The 20,970-nt window shown below is 45.7% G+C and overlaps 2 protein-coding genes across 2 annotated transcripts; both read left to right on the top strand.

The window, feature by feature from the left end:
- Window positions 1-727: 727 nt before the first annotated feature.
- On the top strand, window positions 728-6,954 carry ube2g2 (ubiquitin-conjugating enzyme E2G 2 (UBC7 homolog, yeast)). The gene is made up of 6 exons (XM_069725136.1): window positions 728-862; window positions 1,851-1,886; window positions 2,007-2,052; window positions 3,356-3,474; window positions 4,711-4,851; window positions 5,570-6,954. Exons 1-6 carry the CDS (start codon window positions 820-822, stop codon window positions 5,680-5,682), a joined length of 498 nt encoding a protein of 165 aa, XP_069581237.1. The 5' UTR covers window positions 728-819; the 3' UTR covers window positions 5,683-6,954.
- A 3,749-nt stretch (window positions 6,955-10,703) lies between these two features.
- On the top strand, window positions 10,704-20,700 carry LOC138636859 (thrombospondin-type laminin G domain and EAR repeat-containing protein-like). Its single transcript, XM_069725135.1, has 15 exons — window positions 10,704-10,782; window positions 12,920-12,984; window positions 13,062-13,223; window positions 13,307-13,539; window positions 13,863-13,953; window positions 14,035-14,188; window positions 15,538-15,669; window positions 15,797-15,914; window positions 15,993-16,107; window positions 16,559-16,739; window positions 17,144-17,196; window positions 17,321-17,497; window positions 19,278-19,456; window positions 20,339-20,440; window positions 20,547-20,700. Exons 1-15 carry the CDS (start codon window positions 10,704-10,706, stop codon window positions 20,698-20,700), a joined length of 1,995 nt encoding a protein of 664 aa, XP_069581236.1.
- Window positions 20,701-20,970: the final 270 nt, after the last annotated feature.

Below are 20,970 nucleotides of genomic sequence, written 5' to 3'. Positions count from 1 at the left end.
AGTGTTGTACTTCCCAGTGTGACCTGATGAGTCAGAGAATCTGGAGAAATCTCTGAACACACGGGACAAGGTTGAAAACCAATATTGGATGGTGGTGATCTTCGGGCCCTCAGGCAGCACTGGATTAAAAACAGACACTATTCTGGAGTGGAAATCACTGCATGGGCTCGGGAACACTTCTGAAAACCATCATCTGTGAACACAGTTCATCACTGCATCCACAAATACAGGTTAAAACTCTCCAAAGAAACCAGATAGAAACATGATTCAGAAACACCGGCGCCTTCTCTGGACCCGAGATCAATGAAGATGGACTGATGTGAAGTGGAAAACTGTTCTGGGGTCTGACGAAGCAAAAAATGTGAATTCTTTTTGGAAATCATGGACGACACATCAAACGTTTCTCAATGAAAAAAATTCTCAGTTTCAACATTTGATCTGTTGTCTTTGGTCTATTTCCAGTTAAATATGAATGTACATGATTTACAAATCATCACCTTCTGTTTTTATTTAGATCAAACACTATTTCTAAGAAACACCGCCGCCTTCTCTGGACCCGAGATCATTGAAGATGGACTCTGAATAAAATCTGACTGTAAATCAGAATGAAAATAAAATAAACCACAAACCATAAAATAAATGTTTTTCTGCTGGAATCGTTCGGGTGAAGGTCTGCGGTGCGTCAGCAGGGGGCGCGCTCTGCTCAGACATGGGTCCGAACGAACCGGAAACGACCCGAGAACTCAACCGGATCAGCTGTGGATCCGTCGTGGAGTGAAGACTCGGAGCCGGTTCTTGTGTCTGTCTCCGGTAATCACGATGGCCGGTACCGCGCTGAAGAGGCTCATGGCCGAGTATAAACGTGAGTGAACCGGGCCGTCGTCTCGAGGCTCCGCCTCAAGCCGATGAGAGGACGTGTGACGTCAGTAAACAGGCTAAGCTAACAGCCCCGTGAGTTCCTGGAGGTTCTGCTGCACCAAACTCCGTCAAACAATCTTGAGAGTTCAACGTTGTCTTTGCTCTGCGCTTCAGAGCGGATGAATGGCAATAAAACTCGATAATTAGAACCAGTACATGAACAGTCTGATTCGTTCGGCGCCACCCGGCAGCATTCACAGCAATAAAAAGCAGATATTATATAACTCCGATGTGTCGTTCGTCACTGCCATCCAGGAACGGCTGCGATGACGTCATTTTAATAACAATCACACAAACAGTTGTTTGTTGTTCACGTAAATAAAGATCACGTGGTTGTAAATGTGGCAGCCAACTTTACTGCTGTTCGGTGACGATGCGACCTTCTGAAAATCACGTCTTTTTTAAACGGAGTTTGGTGCACAGCGGGCTAACCTTAGCTGACCGGTTAGCCGGGTTAGTTCGGGAGATTAGATCAATATTTAACCAGCATTTAATCAACATTTAATCCGGTTAAAAAAAACAACCGTTAATGTTATTTTAACTTGAATATGTCCAAGTTCGGACGCTTCACGTTAATTTTAACAACAATGGGAAGTTGTTGTGATGCTAGCTCTTAATTAGCATATTAGCACAGACTTGACTGCATAGATCAGTCGATTAATCGATCAGTAGATCGACACAAAGTTAACCTGGAACTATTTCGATAACCAGTGACTTGTTTTAGTCTTTTTTTTTTATGTTAAACGTGATCATTTGAAGCTTTTCAACGTGAATATTGATCAACTGAATATCCATTATGAATTATTGATCATCTCAAACAGGAAGTGATCCTATGAACTGACTGATCGATATAAAATAAAAAAAATAAGGATTAAATGAGTTTCATGTGATTATTGATCAGAATGAGCATCTGATCTGTGTTTGTGTTTCAGAGCTAACCCTGAACCCACCTGAGGGCATTGTGGCAGGTGAGACTAAGCTCCGCCCACCATGTTTTTCAGGATTTAAACTAGTGACTCTTGATAAAAGTAACCAGGTTTTAAATAATGAACTGATCAATACCGACAGGAAGTGTGTTTGTTCTGCAGGTCCGGCCAACGAGGAGAACTTCTTTGAGTGGGAGGCTCTCATCATGTGAGTACACACACGTGACCATCCCGTGTCACATGGTTACCGTGGAAACAAACGTGCAGTGCTGTGATAGTTTAGATTTATTTATTCATTTTTATGAATGAACGAAAAGAACAAACAGGCTCTGCAGCAGAAACTGATAACTTATTGATCAGTTATTAATCAGTTATTAATCACTTTTAACGGGACGTCCCTGAAGGCAGCAGTCTGTCTGTGAGAGACCGTCCTGTCCGTCAGTGCTGCTGTTAACGGGAAGTCCCTGAAGGCAGCAGTAATCAGGTTGTTGTTGACAGCCGCTTCAGTCTGCCCTTCAATTTAACCTGCAGCTCAGTCACCTTCCAACGGTGCACATACCTACCGGTGACATCACTGGCACCCCACCCATCATTACCTGGGACAGTACCTGAGGCAGTATCTGAAGCAGTACCTGAAGCAGTACCTGAGACAGTACCTGAGGCAGTACCTGAGACAGTACCTGAGACTTCCTCCTAATGTTCCACTAGAACCTCCTGATGTACCAATATAACCTCGATGTACCACTAGAACCTCCTGATGTACCAATAGAACCTCTTGATGTACCACTAGAACCTCCTGGTGTACCAATAGAACCTCCTGATGTACCACTAGAACCTCCTGACGTACCAAGAGAACCTCCTGACATTCCACTACAACCTCCTGACGTACCACTAGAACCTGGTGGAACCTTTAATGAGACATTTTTCCTGTATGAACTTCTGAGAAACAAGAAGTCACTTTTATCTTCTGTGGACACTGAGGAACAAAGAACATCAGATGTTCCGGGATGATTGGGGATGAGGTTCTCTGCAGTGAGGCTCACCCTCAGGGGGCGGGGTATGTGCATACAGGTGTTGTAACAACAACAGGAAGTTACTGCATTCTGTCTGCAGGTGCAGACAACCAGATCAGGGAGGAGATTAAAATACTTCAAACACTCTCTCCACCAACACTGGTGCTCCTCAGATTCACTTCTGAACTCACTCACATGAAACACGTATGGTCAGCCTTAGTGTAACTTCCACTTCCTGTTTATAGCATCATCTCTGATATCCTTTCAGAATAAACCTCCAGGCACACAGTTCAGAAGCTGCCTGAGAATCTATCTGATTTTAGGCTTCATTCACAATCACAATGATCAGTGATGTTTGAAATCCCATGATGCACCGCAGACAGGATTTAGATGTAAGCAGGAGAACTCCTTCACGGCTGTCTTCTGTTTCCAGATGAGCTTCTGGAGCATGTTCTTAGCGTGTTGTGAGGATCTCAGTGTTTTTCTGTCATGTTTCAGGGGCCCTCAGGACACGTGTTTCGAAGGAGGAGTGTTTCCTGCCGTCCTCAGCTTCCCCTCCGACTATCCCCTCAGTCCTCCTAAGATGAGGTTCACCTGCGACATGTTTCACCCCAACAGTAAGTCCACCTGCAGCCCAACGGGTGCCGCCCCCTCACCTGCACACAGCTCCGGTGATTTTAGAACAATAATCACAGCTGAAACGCCCTCCTGTTTATCCTCCTGTATTTTAAATGTCAGCCAGAGCCTTTAAACTTTTCAGTCCTTTAAGGTGAATCTCCTGGATTTGATTTCACAGGTCCGAAGGAAACATAAAGTTCTACTTTAGGAACCCAACAGGTTCCCCCTCTCTGCCCTGTTTCTGCCCACATGTAGTGGAACTGTCCGGTTAACAGCAGCAGAACTGTGTGTGAGCAGCTCCTGTGTGCAGCGCATCATGGGTAATCAGACAACCGTCACTGATCAATGATACTGAAGGAAAGCTGAAATCAGACAGATTCTCAGGCAGCTTCTGAACTAGTTTCTGAGCTGATTTGTGGAGGCTGGTGTGTTTTTTTTTTTTTTAGAGCAGATCCAAAAACAACAGCCGTCATGTGACCAGTCAGGTCACCTGTCTGCTCTCTGTCTCATCAGTAAACTGCTGAGACGGTGAGTTGGACTTCAAACCCGTCATTTGACCCGTCACAACACGCCACGCAGCGCCGCAGCCGTTAACATGTGGTTAGCATGTTGTTAGCGTGCTGTCATTAGTGCTGTGATTAGTGGGTTGCAGTCTGAGCCATGATGTCACGGCAGCACGCTCTGCACTGATTAGAGGACAGGACGCTGGCCCGTCGTCATCATCATCATCATCATCATCATCATCATCATCATCATCATCATCACACCAGCATGGCCCTGAGCTCAAACACCTGAAGAAGAAAACACACATTAAACAAAGGTGAGGACAGACAGGTGAAGAGAGGACAGACAGATGAAGAGAGGACAGACAGGTGAAGAAAGGACAGACAGGTGAAGAGAAGACAGAGAGGTGGACACAGCAGGTATCTGATAATTAATGATGGAACAGCTGATAACAGCTGCAGCTGTCAGAAGCTCCTCCCTGACCGGAAGTGAACAGGAAGCTGTGATAAGGCAGCAGGAAGTTTGATGGTAATCATTCAGGTGTCCTCTGAGTCCCGCCTCACCTGACAGGTAAACACTGAACCATCATGTCCCCCATGTCCTCACTGCAGGGGTCATTAGAGTCTCCACTTTCAAAATAAAGGTGTCCACTTTCATTGAGACAGAAGACAACACTTATACCTTCAGGATAAGAGTCTTAGAAAAATACTCCACTTTGTCCCCCCCCCCAGTCTATCCCGATGGGCGGGTGTGTATCTCCATCCTTCATGCTCCAGGTGATGATCCGATGGGTTATGAGAGCAGTGCAGAAAGATGGAGTCCAGTTCAGAGTGTGGAGAAGATCCTGCTGTCAGTGGTCAGCATGTTGGCAGGTACAGCGAACGCTTAGTACTTGCTTAGTACACACTTAGTACACATTTAGTACATGCTTAGTACACTTAGTGCACACTTAGTGCATATTTAGTACATGCTTAGTACACGCTTAGTACACATTTAGTACATGCTTAGTGCACACTTAGCGCAGGCTTAGTACATATTTAGTACATGCTTAGTACACACTTAGTACATATTTAGTACATGCTTAGTATACGCTTAGTACACACTTGGTACATGCTTAGTGCACACTTGCTACATATTTAGTACATGCTTAGTGCACACTTAGTACATATTATAGTACACACTTAGTACATATTTAGTACATGCTTAGTATACGCTTAGTACACACTTGGTACATGCTTAGTGCACACTTAGTACATATTATAGTACATGCTTAGTACATATTTAGTACATGCTTAGTGCACACTTAGTACAGGCTTAGTACATATTTAGTACATGCTTAGTATACGCTTAGTACACACTTGGTACATGCTTAGTGCACACTTGCTACATATTTAGTACATGCTTAGTACACACTTAGTGCACATTAAGTACATATTTAGTACATGCTTAGTACACGCTTCACACATGTTACGTTACGTCAGTCTGATGTTAACAAGTTCAAAACATGATTCACAAGTGCTAACTCCTCTCCTTGTTTCCTTCCCTCCCCTCCTTGTTTCCTCTCTTTGCCTCCTCATCTCCTTGCCTCAGAGCCTAACGATGAAAGCGGAGCAAACGTCGACGCCTCTAAGATGTGGCGGGAGGACAGAGAGCAGTTCTACAAACTCGCCCAGAAGATTGTACGCAAGTCGCTGGGCCTGTAGAGATGATGTCATCACTCTGCGCCCAGCGCTCTGTGTGGTGTGTGTTTATTGCAGAATGGATAGAGACTCAGTGGAGCGCCTGCCTCGTCACCATGGAAACCACAACACACACACACACACACACACACACACACACACACACACAGAGAGAGAGAGAGCTGCTGAGACGGACAGATCAACGAACTGATGGATGGATGGCATCAAATCAGCAACAGAAGAAGAAAATTAGTCTGTGAGGTCAGCAGCTGTCCTGATGACATCATCAGCACCTGTTGGAAGAGTTTCAGTCCGACAGCAGCAGCAAACATTCATCAACAGCTGGATACAGAGATCAGTCTGTGGTCAGGTATCGATCAAAACCTGATCAACACCTGATAAACACCTAATAAACACTTGATCAACACCTAATAAACACTTGATCAACACCTGATCAACACCTGATCAACATCTGATCAATACCTGATCACAGTCTCAACTAGAACGTGTGCGAGGAACTGTTCCATATTAAACAAACTTCTGGATCAACATCATCACTGAGTTCCACACATTAACGTAAACATCTGTGATGTCACCACGGACCTGAAACTGGGGCAGAGAAACTCTGGAAATCACTTCCTGTCCTTTGTATGATTGTTGGCCCCGCCCCCTGATTAGTTCCACCTGCCCGTCGTTATCCTTCCCTCCTTTGCTATATTCAGTCTGTGAGCTCTTCTTCCCTCTTTGTTAGTTTCTGTCTGTTGCTGCGTCTTTTGAAACACAGAGAACACAAACCACCTGAACTGTGTCGCCATGGCAACAGGTTTCTCCAGCATGACAACACGCCACTCACAGTGCGGGGAAAACCGGGCTAGTTTCTTATGTTTTCAACGCGCTGTGAGCGTGTTGAAGAGTTTCTGTCCCCCAAAATCTGATGGAAGGGACGCGGTGGAAAACCGATACTGGACGACTGTGATCTTTGGGCCGTGATTCTGTGGTGGAAATCTCTGCATGGGCTCAGGAACACTCGGCTGGAAGCAGACGTGTCTGATGTTTCTCTGCTCCAGTTTCAGGTTTCCATGTTGACATCACAGATGTTCACGTAGCAGCGGTCACGTTAACGTGGTGAACTCAGGCTGTTGATGTTAATTAATAACTGAATACTTCCTCATCCTCCGTGTGCAGCACCGTGCTGCGTTCAGGAATTCTCTGAACTCGTGTTACTCACAGACATGTTTACCTGTAGTTTATTTTCCTAACAGAATCTCTCAGTGGGAATAAAGTCCTTAAAACTTTGTTGGACGTTCGTCTGCTGGAAGTCTTCATGAGATGACGTTTCTTTGTTTCCTGCTGTCGGTGTGAAATCGTCTCCATCTGTGGTTTGAGAGGAGGCTCCTCCTCCTCCTCTAGCTCCTTCTCTTGCTCCTCCTCCTCCTCTTGCTCCTCCTCCCAGCGAGGTGTCATGCACTTTATCTCCTCCACCACCAGGAGGTGTCAGAGACTCTGTTTGTTTCTTCATTAAAACCTCAGAAGAGCAGCCGCTGCTTCTGTTCCTTTTTAAAAGAAACTTAATCACATTTAGTTTATTTGTGAAAGAAACGTTTGAACCGTCAACATGAAAGCTGCTTTGAATTGTTCGTAAGGATACAGCACGCCATCAACACGTCACCCACACGCCATCAACACGTCATTAATATTCACAGGTAGGTTTGCAGGTAGATTGACACCTGAGCTGCGCCGGATCCGTTTCATCTGAAATCCCGACTGAAGTCTGCAGATTAAAGGAAGTGATGGCAGCAGCTTCCTGTCTGAACCTGCCTGACCGACTCCACACGGAACAGCTGCAGACAGAACACACCTCCTCTGATTACATCACAGGAATCTGATTACCTGGGACTGATTACATCACTGTCTAATCCGATTTCCTGCCGCACGTCGTCTCCGCTCATCTTTAAATAAAGAAATGAGATTCAGCCGTTTATGATTCCAGGGTTCTTCTTCAGGTGACTTCAGATTCACTGAAGACAACCTTCCTGATGCATTTAGCCTAGCTTAGCATTAAGGCCACTTGTCGCCATGTTTAGCCACAACAAGAGAAACACAGGTTGAGGTCGGTGATTGGGCAGCATTAAGCTAACGTTAGCGCGTCGGTTTACCGTTTATGTTGAAGAACATTAAGACTTTTCAGAACTACAGTTCATTTTAAAACTACAGACTTTATTCATATGAACAGACGTTATTGATGTGAGCACTCGTCCTGGAGTTCCACAGGGTTCTGAACTCGGTCCCATACGTTTCACATTAACATGCTTCCACCAGAAAACAGGAAGCTCTTTGTTCTGCAGACGACACTCAGTTGTCTCTTTCTGTTAAACCAGACGAGACTAATAAGTTCTAAAGTTCTCAGTAAATGTGATCATTTGAGGCCAACAGTTGTTAGCTTGACAGCTAGCACCTTGTCAGCAGATACTTATACTAATTTAGTTTAGAACTAATTTAAATGTTTACAGCCACAAATATGAAAACACGAACTGACCGCCAGCTGTAGAAAAACAAGGAATGTTCACATTCACAGCCAGCTCCTTTTAGTGCCACTATTGTCTAATTGCAGCTCCTCAAAACGGGTTTATTTCCAGCACAACTCGGCCCAGAGGTGTCCCACCTGAGCTGTTACCTCTTACCTGATGAGGCCAGACATTAGCATTAGCACGCTAGTTAACTAGCAGTTTGTATGAAGAATGCCGCAACAAGTGAGGACGTGTATGAACACGTGTTCCTGATGTCATCTATTCACACTTATGATTTATTAATATCTAACTTGATCAATAGTTTCACGTCTTTAATGTTCCCACAACAGCAGGAAGACCAGAACACACACACACACACACACACACACACACACACACACACAGCAGCTGAAACACTTAGTGAGATCGTATCAGATCATTGCTGACATTCCTGTCCTCACACACACACATACACACACATTTTACTTTTTACTGCCCATCCACCTTCATCAGCTGCAGCTTCAAAGTGAAGACGAGTACTGTAATGATGATACTTTAGTAACAGTGTAGATGTTCCTCCTGATGATGATGGTGAAGATGATGATGATGGTGAAGATGATGGGGATGAGGATGATGGTGATGGTGTTGATAGTGATGGTGATTACATGACATTACATTTTATTTAGCTGACGCTTTTATCCAAAGCAACTTACAATAAGTGCATTTCAACCATGATGATGATGATCATTATCACGTGAAGATAACAGGCGTGCTCCGTCCCACATACATGACATCCGAACATCCCGCAACTGATTGGTTCTGCATACACACACACACACTCTCTCTCTCCCACAGACACACTCACACTCACACACACACAACACACTCACACACACACACACACACACACACACACACACACACACACACACACACACACACACACACTCTCTCCCACAGACACACACAAACACACACACACACTCTCTCTCCCCCCCCCACACACAAACACACACACACACACACACACACACTCTCACACACCCCTCAACTCCGGAGTGACTGGGAGGTTCAGTGACTCAACCTTTGAGAGTGAATCAGTTTCTGTCCTCATGTTGTTCTTCAGGTGGATTAAAGTGTTTGTCAGGTAAAGAGGAGCCCCCCCCCCCCACTCCCTCTCTCCTCTCTCTCTCTATTAAGCTCCTCCCAGTCTTTTTTATTTAAATGTGGGGCGAGGGAGTCCGACTCACCTGCAGGTAAACTCCCACCTGAGGCTGAAAGCTCCTCCAGTCGCAGTGACAGATTCAGCAGCAGAGAGACGCTGAGAGGAGGCTGGAGGACAGGAGACCAAGGAGGACAGGATCCAAAGGAGGACAGGAGACCAAGGAGGACTGGAGATCAAGGAGGACAGGAGACCAAGGAGGAAACATGATGGAGGATTTAAAATGGATGAAAACTGTTAGGGAGACGCAGGACAAGTGGACGACAGGTGGACGTCTGCGTCTGAGACACACTGAACCCTGAAGACAGATGGTTGTTCTGTTTGTCTTCAAAGTCTGAAAGACAAAAGACTGAACGTCCCAGACGTTTAAAGAAAAAGGACATTTTCTTACCTGAAAGAAGTTTGATGTTCTCTGAGGGATCAATAGAAACTATCAGTTTCCCGACAGACGTCCTCCCTGTGAGACAAACATGAGGATGACCTGCAGGACATTCAGTCTGATTGAAAGAGTCCAGGAAGATTTCTACATCCGAGTAGAGTAGCAGCCTTCTTTAAAGAGGGACGAGCACCGGATCTGGACCCACCTCAGCACGCCGAACTGAGCTCTGACCTCTGACCGAGGTTTGGTTTTACTTTATAACTTAATTTGTAATTTTTTGTTGAACCAATGTTGGTCCAGTGTCGGTCCGGTTCATGTCCAGTGTCGGTATGGTTTATCTCTAGTGTTAGTCCGGTTTATGTCCAGTGTCGGTCCGGTTTATGTCCAGTGTTGGTCCAGTTTATCTCCAGTGTCGGTCCAGTTTATCTCCAGTGTCGGTGCGTTTATGTTCAGTGTGGATCTGATTTTTCTTCAGTATCGGTCCGGTTTATGTCCAGTGTCGGTCCAGTTTATCTCCAGTGTCGGTCCAGTTTATCTCCAGTGTCGGTCCAGTTTATCTCCAGTGTTGGTCCGGTTTATGTTCAGTGTAGATCTGGTTTTTCTCCAGTGTCGGTCTGGTTTATGTCCAGTGTTTTACCATTTTAATTTATGTACTTATGATATATCAAATTGTCCAGTTTTACTTTGACCAGTGTGTCAGGAAAGAACCAGGAGAGTCATCAAACCTTGAGGTGCTTATTCTCACAATTCTTCTTCCAAACAGACGTTTGAATAAGCGGCTGTCCTGACCGGGTTGTCTGTCTGTCAGATTCCTGACCGGGTCGTTTGTGCATCCGATCCGTCCCCTGGGCCAACAGGAGAATGATGGTGAGCGACGTTGGTCAACGCGCGGTCCAGTGAGGAAGCGAATGCACGCCGTTCACAGTGCGCAGGCGTGATGTTGGCGTGGCGCCCCCTGCTGCTCACCTGGATGCTGCTCGCCACCAGCTCCAGTTCCAGCTGGAGACCGTGCACAGGTGAGGCCTTTACATGCAGCAGAGGTCGACAGATGTTCAACCAGCTGCTTCGTGTTTTATTTAATACAAGACAAAACAGCTTTACAGAAATGTTTTACACTTTAGCTTCAGATGGAAACTTTTCTAAATTCACTCCAACAACCCAGTCTGGTTTATATGTTGTATCTTGTTTGCTAACAGGTTAACAAACACTGCCCCCTGTGGTGAGCTGCATTTATCGGACTGAGGCTCAGGGTCAAGACAAGGAAACCAACTCTGAGCGAATACAACCTCGATCTAACTGAAACCTCAAACAACCTCGATTTAACTCGATCTAACTCGCTCTCACTCGATCTAACTCACTCTCACGCGATCTAACTGAAAGCTTGAGCTAACTGGACCCAGAAACTAACATTCAATTCAAAGGGCTTATTTACATCAAAGTTTCACCTGCAACGTATCAAAATACAAGCGTTAACATATTTGGACTGAACACAAAAATAATAACATCAAAATATGATATTATAGAAAATAATGTTCTAGAAAAGATACAAACATAATTTGTGTATCTTCTGGATGTGTGCGTGCGTGTGACTAACAGGACAGTGACACTAACTCAGAGCTGCTCACAACGATTGAAGCAGACTGTATGCTAACAGGCTAACTGTACGCTAACAACGGCCTAACTGTATGCAAACAACAGGCTAACTGTACGCTATCAACAGGCTGACTGTACGCTAACTCAGGTTTGATCTGAGCCTTACGAACTGTTCGCGTCACAGACGGATGACCTGAAGTCCGTTTGAAGGATCGCCGACTGGATGGTTCTCCTGCGTGTTCTTCACGTGTTTCAGGCGGGTTTCTGCTGCTTTGTGCTTCAGTGTTTTGAGTCTTTGAAATATGAGATATGTTCCTCCCTCCATTGATCTGCTGCTGCAACAAAGCTCGGTGCCACCTCAGAGGAGCTTAAAGGGGAATTCCAGTTGAAACTGATGCTGTCGGTTGGGAAATAAAGATTTAACCTCCATCTGCAGTCGGTCTCAGTCAGCGTTTCTGATCTGATGCCGAAAACTCACAAATTTGAACACATCAGGACGCTTTGAATCCTTTATTGCAGCAGTATTTTCTGGATGCAGACCTCTCTCCGTCTCTTCTCAGCGTCTGGATTCAAAATGTCTCCTGAATCATGAAAAATACTTATTTGTTTCCCATCCTCTGAATCGTAACAGGAAACAAGCTGATAAAGTAAACGAGTTTTAAAAACTTTATTTTGTGCAGCTGAAAAAATATTTTACCATCCAGATTGTCAGGAGAGTCTTTAACTACTCCTTACGTTAGTCCGTATATGTTACTCCGTACGTTATCTACGTTACTCCCTACCTTATGTACGTGCACGGTACTCCTTACGTTGCTGCTTACGCTGCGTATGCTCCGTTCTTTACTACATACCTTACTCTGTACGTTACTACGTACGTTCATTTGTGAGTAGTACATGACTCTTTGAGTCACATGACCGTGTACTACTTTACTAAAACTAAACAGCTCATTTGTGAGGCTGGTTGGAGAGAGAGACGCCTGACAGGCTGAATTCTGGGTAAAAGTCTCTCAAGACATTTGAAGCTCCATGTGTCGCTGGAAAACGCTGAGGTTGTGATGACAGGAAGCTGGAAGTCGACATCCCTGTGTTTTATTTTTAGATCCCCACTGAAGCCGCAGATAGAGGAACACATGCGACCTGATAACCGGATCAGAACCACTGATCTGACATCCGAGAGGATAATAAACTGATAAACTCTTCGTTTCCCTACACCCAGCAGCAGGTTTCACCTCCATGAAGATCTGAGCTGAGATCAGCTGGGAGATCTTTTTATCCTCTTTAAAGGAAATGTCTGTATTTTTCAAGCGGGACTTTGTTTGATCATCTTTCTGGGTCTCAGTGATAAATGAGGATGGCGGTCTGTGAAGTTGGCTTAGTATTGATGAGAAGATCTTCAGCCAGCAGTCTGATACTTCGGGGAAGTTGTTCAGTGTACGTTCTGTTTCTCAGATGGATTACAGGAAGTACAGAACACCGGTCTGGACCCAGATGCCTGTCAGAACCGGTGTAACGTTCCTGAATGAGCGGCTGTTGTGTCATAAAAGCGAGTTTTTTCCTCAGACCTGCTGCCTCTCGACCTGCTGGCCAGAGCCCTGCCACGACCAGGAGAAGCCCCGGCCACACAGGTAGGACGCAGGATGAAGAGAATAACCAGAGAACAGACGAAGGTAGTTAACCTGATCACTAATGATCTGCCCATCAGGTGCAGATGGTTCAGTCCAAAGGCTCCAGAGGTGTCCGATTTACTGGCGCCATGGCAACAGCACTGAGTTTCCCGGCCTCCCAAATCTTCACCCACTGTGACTACTTCCCTGCTGAGTTCTCATTGGTCGTCACGGTGAAGATACCGAGACTGAGAGAAAAGGTAAACCATTCGAATGGAACCGAACCTGGTCCGGTCCGGTCCCATCTGGTCTGACCTAACTCGTTCTTGCTCTCTGTTTCCAGACAAATGAGTACATCTTCTCTGTGGTTCAGGAGAGATCTGATTCGCTTTTACTCGGGCTACGTGTCTCTGAAAACCGCCTCCACTTATTGACCACGCCCCCTGGTGTTGGTGGGCGGAGCCGGTTGAGTTTTAAGGACGTTGTATTGGATGATAACCGCTGGCACACCGTGATGCTGGCCATCACCGGACGGTACGCCACGCTGACCGTCGACTGTGGACTACCGCTGGAACTGTGAGTCACCTTCAGACCGGTTCAGACCAGTTCAGATTAGTGCAAGTGTTCAGTTTAACTGGATCATCTCAGATTGATTCTTTATTTTATGCCTGGTCCATTCCAGTTGAGCCTGGTTTTAACCTGGTCCAGTCCAGTTGAGCCTGGTTTTAACCTGGTTCCGTTCAGTCTGGTTCAGCCTGAATTGTTTTGTGAAATCCCAGTTTAAAACTAAAATAGAAATGGAGTCCAACACCATGTAGACCAGTAGAGACCGGTTAGAACTGGTCTTTGAAGGTGCAGGATCAGGAGGTCATGTGGTATGACCTGGTTCTGTCTTCCAGTAAACAGGTCCAGTCCTTCCCCAGCGCTCTGAGCACCACAGGGTCCAGGTTCTTCGTCGGCAGCAGGGGCAGGTGGAGGGGACACTTCTCTGTGAGTCTGTGATCCGGATCAGGATCCGATCCAGAACTGCCAGGCCTTCGTACTGGTTCACCCTGGTCTATATGTGTTCAGGGTCTGCTGCGCCAGCTGGTTCTGCTTCCGGGCTCGGACGCCACACCGAGGCTCTGTCCTGCCTCGGACCCTGGTCTGTCCCAGCTGTCTGTACCCCGGATCCTGATGTCCATTCCCCTCCAGCTGGACCAGCAGGGACCCGTTTACCCGTACGGTGAGGAGAGGAACCGTTTTGGAACATGATACGCATGTGGCTGCACCCACCAGCACACCTGTGCTGCTCGCCTCGACAGCATTACGTAACAATAGGTGTTTACGTACTCACCTGGAAGGTGTACTCATACCTGTTGTATGAAACCGTGGATACTGTTCACCCTCAACAGTTGTCGTCATGGCGACGATAAGTCCTCATGGTGTCATCAGATAAACTCCCTCCTTCTGGAAATAATTCATCACTCATCACATGTTAGGACTCTAACACACATGTTTGGGGGCGGGGCTCGTTAATTGACAGGCCTGGGTGCAGTCAGGTTTCTGGTATAGGTGGGCGGGGTTTAGTGTCCTCACTCAGATTCACCCCTCACGCCTTCCCCGCTGGTATACACCTGAGAACTTTAGTTATTTTAGTGTTTCACTGTTTATAACCACAAATACCTGTGTGTGTGTTTCTGTGTGTGTGTGTTTGTGTCTGTGTGTTTCTGTGTGTGCGTGTGTGTGCTACCAGCAGTTTTATTGACACTCGGGGTCCGTCCTGCTGTTTGATGTGTGTTTCCATGACAACAGTGAGGTCAGACAGGTGCTGACTCGTGCAGGTGTGTTTGTTGTGGTGTCTGAAGTTTAAAGGAGCAGTCTGACATTATATTATTATTATTTTTCTTTCTTTCTTTCCTTCTTTCTTTCTTTCTTTCTTTCTTTCTTTCTTTCTTTCTTTCTTTCTAAGAATTAATGGATTGATGAAAGTGTGTTAACCAAAGTTGTACCATTAACCAGCTGATGAACATTTTGCAGTACATTATCAATATCATGATGATTTTATAGTGTTTACTTCCTGTTGTTGGGACAACGTTTCTCTGGTTTGGTCTTGAAGTTAACTGCATAATTGATGGAGCTGCTTCCAGCCTCCGTGCTAAACTAAACTAGACTAAGCTAAGCTAGTGATGATGTGGTGACACATAGAGCTGATTGCTGACTCAGCATTGATCCCTTCAGTCTGGGTGTGTTTAATTTAGTCACTTTCACCCCGACATGACTTCAGAGTTTCAGATCTCATTATTATTTATCAGCTGTTAATAATCTCATTATTATTTATCAGCTGTTCATCACATCATTATTATTTAAAAGGTGTTGATAATCTCATTATTATTTGAGCTTTAAATACTTCAACTTGATTTCCAGTTAAAAACCTTTTAAAATCCAGACTGATGCTGTTCATGTCTGAAAAACACACTCAGAATCCTTCAGATCTGACCTCTGACCTCCTGAGGATACCTCTTACCTGTCCCCAACTGTCCACACCTGTCTCCACTTGTCTCCACCTGTCCCACCTGCTGCTTTCTGTTTCAGAGGCTGAGACCAGAGTGACGTTGGGAAGTCGTCCTCCCTGCTCGGGACCAGAACTGGGTCAGCTGTGGTTCAACACTCAGAGGAGAGTTCTATCCATCTGTGATGGGCTGGCATGGAGGATGCTGTTGCAGAGTGAGTGGATGTCCATCACAATGTCTTTAACAGGACAGGAAGTTCTAAAGTCCTCGTGTCCCTCTGTCTGTCCTCTTCAGTTAAGTCCTGCATCGTGTCCTCATGTCCCTCCATCTGTCCTCTGCAGGTGGGGAGCGTCTGGACTACGTGGAGGACTACCAGGACCTGTACACCCGCTCAGAGACCTTTGACGTCGAGGTCTTCTCTGTCCCATCTGAAGGACTGTTCATGGCCACAGCCAACAGGTAGCCTGACCGCCCACCACACCGTGGCCTGTGTCCCCTGTGTCTCCGTGGTAACCGTCATGTCTCCTCCACCGGCAGGGACTCTCGGCCCGGCTCGGGTATCTACAGATGGAGGGACGGCTCGTTCCAGCTCTACCAGAACATCAGCACTCAGGAGGCCCGAGCCTGGAAACACTTCACCATCGACGAGCAGGTGGGAACCGATCAACGTTCTTTAGATCAACGTTCTGCTGACCAACGTTCTTTAGATCAACGTTCTTCTGAACGTTTCTTTAGATCAATGTGTTCTTTCATGTGGAGTTTAGACGGAGAATAAAAGAGAACAAACAGATCGGAGTTTGATTCTCAGCAGCTGTTTGAGCTCTTGTGGTCACATTGTGTTGTAACACACACACACACACACACACACACACACACACACACACACACACACACACACACACACGCACGCACACAGGTGTTCCCATATAGCTGTGCACTTATTCAGAGGACAACGATGTACACCAAAGTAGGACTGGAGGTTGTGGATGGATGTCAAAGGTCCCCCACAGTCTCTGTTGAAGTTATTTTGTAATTATTTTATTTTGGAGTCTTTTTATTTTGAAATTATTTTATTTTGGAATCATTGTATTTTCGTCCTCCAGATTTTTCTGGTGGTGGCAAACTTCAGGGAGGTGGAGCCTGAGCTGTCAGTCATCTATCAGTGGAACCGGCGGCGGCGGCGGTTCGTCCGGTACCAGACTCTGGAGACTCACGCCGCTCTGGACTGGGAGTTCTTCCACATCCACAACCACAGCTTCCTGGTGGTGGCCAATCACAGACAAGGTAAACACTGTGTCATGTGATACTTTAAGACACACGTCCACCTGTAGGACCAGACACATCTCCACCTGTGGGACCAGACACACTTCCACCTGTGGAGACAAGACGCACCTCCACCTGTAGGACCAGACACACCTCCACCTGTGGAGACCAGACACATCACACATTCACAGTGTACATATTGAGACTCTAACAGATGTTTGGAGGCAGGGCTCGTTGATTGACAGGTCTGTGGTGCAGTCAGGTTTCTGGTACAGGTGGGCGGGGTTTAGTGTTACTTCCATCAGATCACTTGAACACTTCAACATCTCAACACCTGTGAACATGGAGATGGTGGGACTTATGTCCTGTACTGCACCCAGCCACCATGGGACGGTCCATTTACGTGTGTCCCCGTGTGTCCTCAGACTCCAACCACAACATCCACAGTGTGATCTACAGGTGGAACCCCGACACTAAGGTAACGCCACCTGCTGTCCAATCACGGGACATCTTCCTGTCCCGATGGATCCAGTTTCTCATGTCCCCCTGTCTTCCTGTCCTCCTCCTGTCCCCCTGTCCTCCTGTTCTCCTCCTGTCCCCAGCTGTTTGAGGTGAACCAGACTGTTTCCACATCCGGAGCGTACGACTGGGAGTTCTTCAGCGTCGGTTCATTCCACTTCCTGGTGGTGGCGAACACGTTTGACGGCCGGACGACGTCCATCAGCTCGTCCGTCTACGTGTGGCTGGACAGCTGCTTCCAGACCTTCCAGAACATCCCGGTCAGTGTCTCTGTCTCTGTGGGACGGACGAGACACCAGCTTTGGTTCTGGCAGATTGAATTAGAGAACATCAACTGTGGCGCCCTCTAGTGAGTGTGGCCAAAAACAAACAGCAGTCCACAGCAAGGAGCAACATGGAACCAACGTCCTTCATCGTCGGTCTGCAGTGTCAATAATCAATAATCTACAATCAATGATCAATAATCAATCATATATAATCAATGCTCAATAATCAACAATCAATCATCTATAATCTAGAATCAATTTTCAATAATCTATCGGGTTATTAATGACTTGGTCTCCATCTGAACAGTAGAACATGAGAACAGTAGAACTAGAGAGCAGGAGAACAGTGGAACTGGAGAACAGTAGAACAGCAGAACAGGAGAACAGTAGAACTGGAGAACATTAGAACTGGAGAACATGATAATGTTCTCCCTGCTGCCTCAGTGTGTCTCATAAATCCTCTCTAACAGCAATCAAACATTAATGTGCAGACAGACGTTCAGATGAAAGCAGTTGATCAGAAGTGTTTTTATTTGTTCCTGAAGGAGTCAGGAAACCAGAAGAGTGTAATTACTGAGCGTTTGAGGGGCTTTCCAGCTACTCTCTGAAGAAACACTTTAAAACCACAAAAACATGTTAAATCTTCATGAAAACCAGCTGAAGCTTTCATTCATCTTCTGACAGCAGCTCAGCTCAACGTTAAGCTCCTCCTCCTCCAGCATGGCTGATGGAGCTGCAAATATAGACGGTTTCGAAAAAAGGTTTGTAGCTTCTGTAAAATGGTTCTGATGCAGAAGTGTCTTAAGCTGCAATACCACCGAGTGCCACTACAGGTCGGCTCCAAAAAGACTCCGGCTCCATAGACTCCCATTTAACTTCTGTCATCAAATACAAAGTTAATACAATGTCTCCAGCAGTTATCTCGGTGTTGTTAGTTAAAATCAGTCCTTCTTATTAGTTTTCTGGAGGTCCATCTTAAAATAATCCCTCATTCATTAGAAATAAGCTTCAAAAAGACCTGTTTTTGGGGGCGTGTCTGTTTGATTGACAGGCCTGTGGTGCAGTCAGGTTACAGCTTTCGGTGGGCGGGACGTAGCATCGTCAGGTTTCCAATCAAATCAGTTAGATCCACCGTTGGCTCCTCCCCCAGCTCGTCCAAATATGGTCACTTACTGCTCCAAACCGCTCCGAACTAGCAAAGATGGTGACGGACAGAATCTGAACTGGAGAATTCATAACGTTCACAAATGATGCCGGTAAACAGGATGTTTTTGTTTGACGGTGTTGAAGGTAAACAGGATGTTTTTGTTTGATGGTGATGAAGGTAAAGAGGATGTTTTTGTTTGGTGGTGATGAAGGTAAACAGGATGTTTTTGTTTGATGGTGATGAAGGTAAACAGGATGTTTTTGTTTGATGGTGATGAAGGTAAACAGGATGTTTTTGTTTGGTGGTGATGAAGGTAAACATTATGTTTTTGTTTGATGGTGATGAAGGTAAACAGGATGTTTTTGTTTGATGGTGATGAAGGTAAACAGGATGTTTTTGTTTGGTGGTGATGAAGGTAAACATTATGTTTTTGTTTGATGGTGATGAAGGTAAACAGGATGTTTTTGTTTGGTGGTGATGAAGGTAAACAGGATGTTTTTGTTTGATGGTGGTGAAGGCTGTTCATAGAGAAAGTCCAGATGTTCATGAAGTGAAGAAACATCCATGAGGACGCGGGGGTTCTCCTTCCTGTCTGAGTGTCTGAGCTGAGTGTCGTCCTCTCTACAGACGGTGGGAGCGACGGACTGGGAGGCGTTTCAGATTGACGGCAGGTTTTTCCTCGCCGTGGCAAACAGTCAGAAGGTTTCCGAGCGCGGCCCAAGTCTCTACAGCATCAACTCCACCGTGTACGAACTCAACACGCTCACGCAGACCTTCATCCGCTTCCAGGACATCCTCACGCACAGGTGACCCACCGGGCCTCACACCTGGATCGACGTCCAGCACACCTGTGACACACTTCCTGTTTCTAAATGTAGATGAATGACCACCCCAAAGGGTCCAATAGAACGTATTTAAAGTCACTGTGTCGATAAAGTTTCCTCCTGTGTTAAAGAAAACACCTGGTTGTTGTTTTTGTTGTTGATGTTGTTGTTGTCATTGTTGTGGAGTTGTTGCTGATGATGTTGTTGTTGCTGATGTTGTTGTTGATGATGTTGTGGTTATTGTTGATGATGATGTTGTTGTTGATGATGTTGTGGTTGTTGCTGATGATGTTGTTGTTGATAATGTTGTTATTGTGGTTGATGATGTTGGGGTTGTTGTTGATGTTGTGGGTGATGTTGTTGATAATGTTGTTGTTGATGATGTTGCTGTGGTTTATGATGTTATTGTGGTTGATGATGTTGTTGTTGATGTTGTCATTGTTGATGTTGATGATGTTGCTGTGGTTGATGATGTTGTTGTTGATGTTGTCATTGTTGATGTTGATGATGTTGCTGTGGTTGATGTTGTTGTGGTTGATAATGTTGTTGATGTTGCTGTGGTTGATGATGTTTTTGATGTAGTTGATGTTGTGGTTGTTGTTGTTGTTGATAATATTGTTGTGGTTGATGGTGTTTATAATGTTGTGGTTGTTGTTGATGTTGTTGTTGATAATGCTGTTGATGTTGATGTTGTTGTGGTTGATGTTGTTGATGATGCTGTTGTTGTTGATGTTGATGATGTTGTGGTTAATGCTGATGTTGTGGTTGATGATGTTGCTGATGTTGTGGTTGATGTTGATATTGTGGTTGTTGATGTTGTTGTTGATGTTGTTGTTGATGATGTTGTTGTTGTTGTTATCTTAGCGCTGTGGACTGGGAGTTCTTCACCATCGGAGACGAGAAGTTCCTGGTTGTAGCAAACTCTCACGACGGCACTTCGTACTCTCTGAACAGCATTGTCTACAGGTGTGTGTGTGTTTCTGTGTACGTGTGTGTTTCTGTGTGTGTGTGTGTGTGTGTGTGTGTCTCCAGCTGACTGTGTGTGTGTGTGTGTGTGTGTGTGTGTGTCCAGGTGGCAGGGTTACGAGGGTTTCGTTCCCGTCCACATCCTGCCGACGTTCGGCTGCAGAGACTGGGAACACTTCAGAACCGACCAGGGATCCTTCCTCGTCTACTCCAGCGCCACCTCCAGGCTCAGCAAGATCTTCAGACTCAGGACCTACTGACCGGACCTGCAGCTGGACTGGACAGAAACAGCAGAGCAAGTCAGCATCAGTGATGAAGACTCATCGTCCTGCTGAGCTTCATCCTCTCAAACACGGAGAAGAATCAACTTCATTTATATGTGCAGCACTTTTGTTAAAGAAGCTGTCATGTTGAGCTCTGCTGATGAAGACCAACCTCTGATCCTTTCTAACTGCATGTTTCATGACTTTTTATTTAAAGAAATAATTAGCAGATTAATCAATCATGAAAATAATCATAGTCATCCCTTC

Source organism: Brachyistius frenatus, unplaced genomic scaffold (assembly GCF_029030835.1).
Source record: "Brachyistius frenatus isolate BFR_SWC_R1_liver_20210118 unplaced genomic scaffold, ASM2903083v1 Contig_410, whole genome shotgun sequence".
In the NCBI taxonomy this organism is placed as follows: domain Eukaryota; kingdom Metazoa; phylum Chordata; class Actinopteri; family Embiotocidae; genus Brachyistius; species Brachyistius frenatus.
Note: the sequence above shows the minus strand (reverse complement) of the source record. Positions and strands in the feature narration are given on the sequence as shown.

What these genes read in the sequence shown, in the direction of transcription:
- LOC138636859 (XM_069725135.1), top strand. Translation starts at nt 10,704, where the DNA reads ATGTTGGCGTGGCGCCCCCTGCTGCTCACCTGGATGCTGCTCGCCACC. An exon ending in CAGCTGGAGACCGTGCACAG is followed by an intron (nt 10,783 to 12,919) that starts GTGAGGCCTTTA and finishes TTTTTTCCTCAG; the next exon opens with ACCTGCTGCCTCTCGACCTG. An exon ending in GGTGGAACCCCGACACTAAG is followed by an intron (nt 17,197 to 17,320) that starts GTAACGCCACCT and finishes TCCTGTCCCCAG; the next exon opens with CTGTTTGAGGTGAACCAGAC.
- ube2g2 (XM_069725136.1), top strand. Translation starts at nt 820, where the DNA reads ATGGCCGGTACCGCGCTGAAGAGGCTCATGGCCGAGTATAAAC. An exon ending in GCTCATGGCCGAGTATAAAC is followed by an intron (nt 863 to 1,850) that starts GTGAGTGAACCG and finishes TTTGTGTTTCAG; the next exon opens with AGCTAACCCTGAACCCACCT. An exon ending in CGACATGTTTCACCCCAACA is followed by an intron (nt 3,475 to 4,710) that starts GTAAGTCCACCT and finishes CCCCCCCCCCAG; the next exon opens with TCTATCCCGATGGGCGGGTG.